Source organism: Austrofundulus limnaeus, unplaced genomic scaffold, assembly GCF_001266775.1.
Source record: "Austrofundulus limnaeus strain Quisiro unplaced genomic scaffold, Austrofundulus_limnaeus-1.0 Scaffold664, whole genome shotgun sequence".
NCBI classification, from domain to species: Eukaryota; Metazoa; Chordata; class Actinopteri; order Cyprinodontiformes; family Rivulidae; genus Austrofundulus; species Austrofundulus limnaeus.
This window is the reverse complement of record NW_013953066.1, coordinates 18,062-21,235: the sequence shown is the minus strand read 5'-3', so window position 1 is coordinate 21,235 and position 3,174 is coordinate 18,062. Positions and strand designations below refer to the sequence as shown.

The following is a 3,174-nucleotide window of genomic DNA, read 5'->3' as shown; positions in this document are numbered from 1 at the left end:
TGTGAGATCAGGTCCTGTTGGATCAGGTCCTGTAAGATCAGGTCCTGTAAGATCAGGTCCTGTAAGATCAGGTCCTGTAGGATCAGGTCCTGTATGATCAGGTCCTGTTGGACCGGTCTCAGACTAAAAACTGATCCTGTTAACCGGTTCTGGATCAGAACCCAGGTTCTGCTCACCCAGAACCTGTAAAACCATCAGAACCGACCCAGTACCCAGAATCCTCTGCAGCACCAGGTCTGGAGAACATCTCCACCAGAGTGCCGGGCGAGTCCAGACCTGACCCGGTTATCATGTCAGAGGAATTCTGCTGCGTGACACCAGAACCATCCAGACCAGAACTGAACCTGCGGACCGGGTCGGCCCGTATCCTGGTCCCAGAACCAGACGGTAAACAAGCCAGATGTTATCTGAGGAGAACCGTTCCTGCAACAAGCGGGCCTTCAGGTTCTGAACCCGGAGCAGGAGCCCAACGGGTCCACGTGACCCAGAACCAGAACTGAAGCGGGCCGCGGATCCAGCTCTGAACAAACAGGTTCTGCAGGTTTCAGCCGGGCCTCGGGGTCCAACAAGCACAGCTTTGTGTTCAGGTAGAAACAAGCAGCCGAACTTCAGCTGAGACTTTTACACCCAGACTCTTCGGCTGTTTCTGGATGATGTCATGTTTAGCTTTTAGCTACTTTAAAGCTAGTTTAAGCTGATCTGTTTGAGCTTTCAGTTGATTCAGTAAAAGTTGTGATCAACTTAGCAAAAAGTAGTATTAGCAAGTATTTTAAACTTAAAATAAAAAGTACACTTCCAGTTTACTTTTTATGTACTTATCTGAGTTTTACTTAACCTACACTATACTGGACTTGTACTAAAACTTTTATACTTTTTATAAAATAAAACATCCCAGTGTACTACGAACAAGTATTAAAATCAGTATACTTTCTAGTACACTACAAGTACATGGTGCCTAGTGTACTTGTTATACTAACGTGTACTCAAGTATACTTGTTAAAATGAACCATCATCATCATCATCATCTTCATCATCATCATCATCATCATCATCATCTTCTTCATCATTACCCAGAAGCCCATGAGCAAACAGCGGACAGGTGCGGGACGCATCAAGGTTCTACAGAACCTCCAACAGAACCGTCCTGCAGCCTGACTGCAGGTTGGAGTTCGAACCCGGAAGTACCTGCAGACTGGACTCACCTGGATGATAAGACCGCGAAGTCCCCGCCCTCCCTGAGCCGGACCTTACAGAACAGAACCCCGTTAACGAACGGAACCGCGCTCAGCTCCTGCAGGCTGAACTGGACCTGGAACTTAAACTTCTTCCTCTTCAGCAGGAACGACATGATGTTCCGGTCCAATCAGAGGTCCGGACCCAGGTTCTGATCCAGGTGGGTCATTCCTGCTGTTTGGACCTGAGAGGAGAGCAGAACTTATTGGAACAGGTGGAGCTTTAAAACGGTCCCGGTTCGGTTCGGTTCTGCCACGCAAGCACCCGGACCGCAGCGGCTCCAACTCACCGCACAGCCCGCCCGCAGCTCCTCATTCCGGGTCAGAACCGGAGCGTCGGAACCTTCGACTCAGTCCGGGTTCAGCCCCGGCGCCGGCGGCAGGGAGGCGGGATCAGGTCCGAGTCACGCACCGGTGTTCTGCCGGGAACCGCGACCCCGCAGGAAGAGGCGCGCACGCGCCGCCGCCACGGGAGCGCGCGCGACTCCTCAAGGTTCTGTTGGAAGCTAGGATCGTCACTGCAGCTAAAACTAAAACTAGCTAAGTGCTAACAGAAGTAGCTAAATGTTAGCATAAAACAGAAATTAGTTTTGAAAATAAAATGTTAATAAATCAATAAAGGATCAGTTTGTTTAATTCAACACATTTCTATGTTTTTATTTATTAAAACCATATTTAGAAGTTTTTATTTTTTAATTCAGTTTGATTCCTGAGTGGAGCACAGCGCCCCCTGCTGGTCCTCCACCAGAACTGCAGCTAATATTTAAACTGAAACTAGCTAAATGCTAACAGAGAAGCTATGTGCTAGAAGCAGCTAAATGTTAGCATAAAGCAGAGGAACCTGGTATATTTAAAATAAAATGTTAATAAAACTATAAATTAAATAAATTACAGGCTCAGTTTATTTAATTTGACACATTTGTATAAAATGTTTTTATTTATAAGAACAATTCAAGTATAAATTATTTTTTATCTCAGTTTGGTTCTGGTGTTTGGAGCGCAGCGCCCCCTGATGGTTCCCATCAGAACTGCAGCACAAACTGGTTTATGTGATAAAAAAAGCTGCAGCAGGAAACAGTTTCAGTCACTTCCTGTTCATCATGTGTACATTAAAACACTTCATTAAATAAACAAACAGAACAGGTTCTACTGACGGGTCCGGTTCTGAACCCGACCCAGAGCTCACTGTCAGAGCCTGGCCTGGTGCTGAGGAGTTCTGGCTCGGTTCTGGTTCAGTCCGAGGTGAAGCTGTTGGAGTTCTGGCTCGGTTCTGGCTCAGTCTGTTGTGGTCGTGGAGGTGTTCTGGGTCGGTTCTGCTCCTCGGTCCCGTCTGCCGTTGGTCCTGACGCCGAGCCGCTCTGCAGGAACTTCCTCAGGTCCTTGAGGACGGGTCTGAGCATCTGGACCAGCGCCAGCAGCGCAGCCTGGGTCCCCTCCAGGGCCTGGGCCTGGCGCTCCTGAGCCAGCGCCTGGGCCTCCTGGCAGCGCCGCATCATCTGCAGCAGCTCGTTCTGGCCCTCCAGGTGCTGGGCCACCTGACGCACGTGCACGTTGGTGACGCGCTGCTCCTGCAGCAGGCGGGCCGAGTTCAGGGCGATCCGGCTCTTCAGCTCCTGGGGTTTGGACCCGCAGGCCGGCGCCGGGGAGGCCGAGGCCAGCAGCTCCACGGGGGTCTCCACCGCCGTCACCACGGTGGGGGCGGAGTCTGTGACCGTGGTGGTGCAGTACTCCACCACGCCCCCGTCCTCCAGGGTGTGGTAGGTGGTCTCAGCTGGAGGCGGAGACAGAGGGTCCGCTTGGTGCCGGCTGAGGATTTCTTTATACTTTATTAAATTATAAACATTTAAACATTACTCACCGTTCAGAGGCTTGACCTGCTCACATCCTGCAGCTGGAAGAGCTGACAACACACACACACACACACACACACACACACACACAC

General features: G+C 50.4%; 2 protein-coding genes across 3 annotated transcripts in view; both read right to left on the bottom strand.

Moving 5' to 3' along the window:
• LOC106531680 (protein FAM102A) overlaps window positions 1–1,808 on the bottom strand; it is a gene marked incomplete in the record, with an annotated part of 16,739 nt that extends 14,931 nt beyond the window's left edge. Inside the window, 2 exon segments of one of the 2 annotated variants that reach the window (XM_014027591.1) lie at window positions 1,203–1,417; window positions 1,523–1,808. In XM_014027591.1, coding sequence (XP_013883045.1) covers window positions 1,203–1,348 — 146 coding nt within the window. 2 annotated transcript variants of the gene reach the window in all.
• Window positions 1,809–2,136: 328 nt separating this feature from the next.
• The window catches only part of naif1 (nuclear apoptosis inducing factor 1), a 3,194-nt gene continuing 2,156 nt past the window's right edge, over window positions 2,137–3,174 (bottom strand). Inside the window, exons 2-3 of the mRNA XM_014027588.1 lie at window positions 3,091–3,132; window positions 2,137–3,003 (exon numbers count right to left, since the gene is read on the bottom strand). Of these exons, the coding sequence (XP_013883042.1) occupies window positions 2,465–3,003; window positions 3,091–3,132 (581 nt within the window). The 3' untranslated portion in view covers window positions 2,137–2,464. The remainder of the gene's footprint in view (window positions 3,004–3,090; window positions 3,133–3,174) is intronic.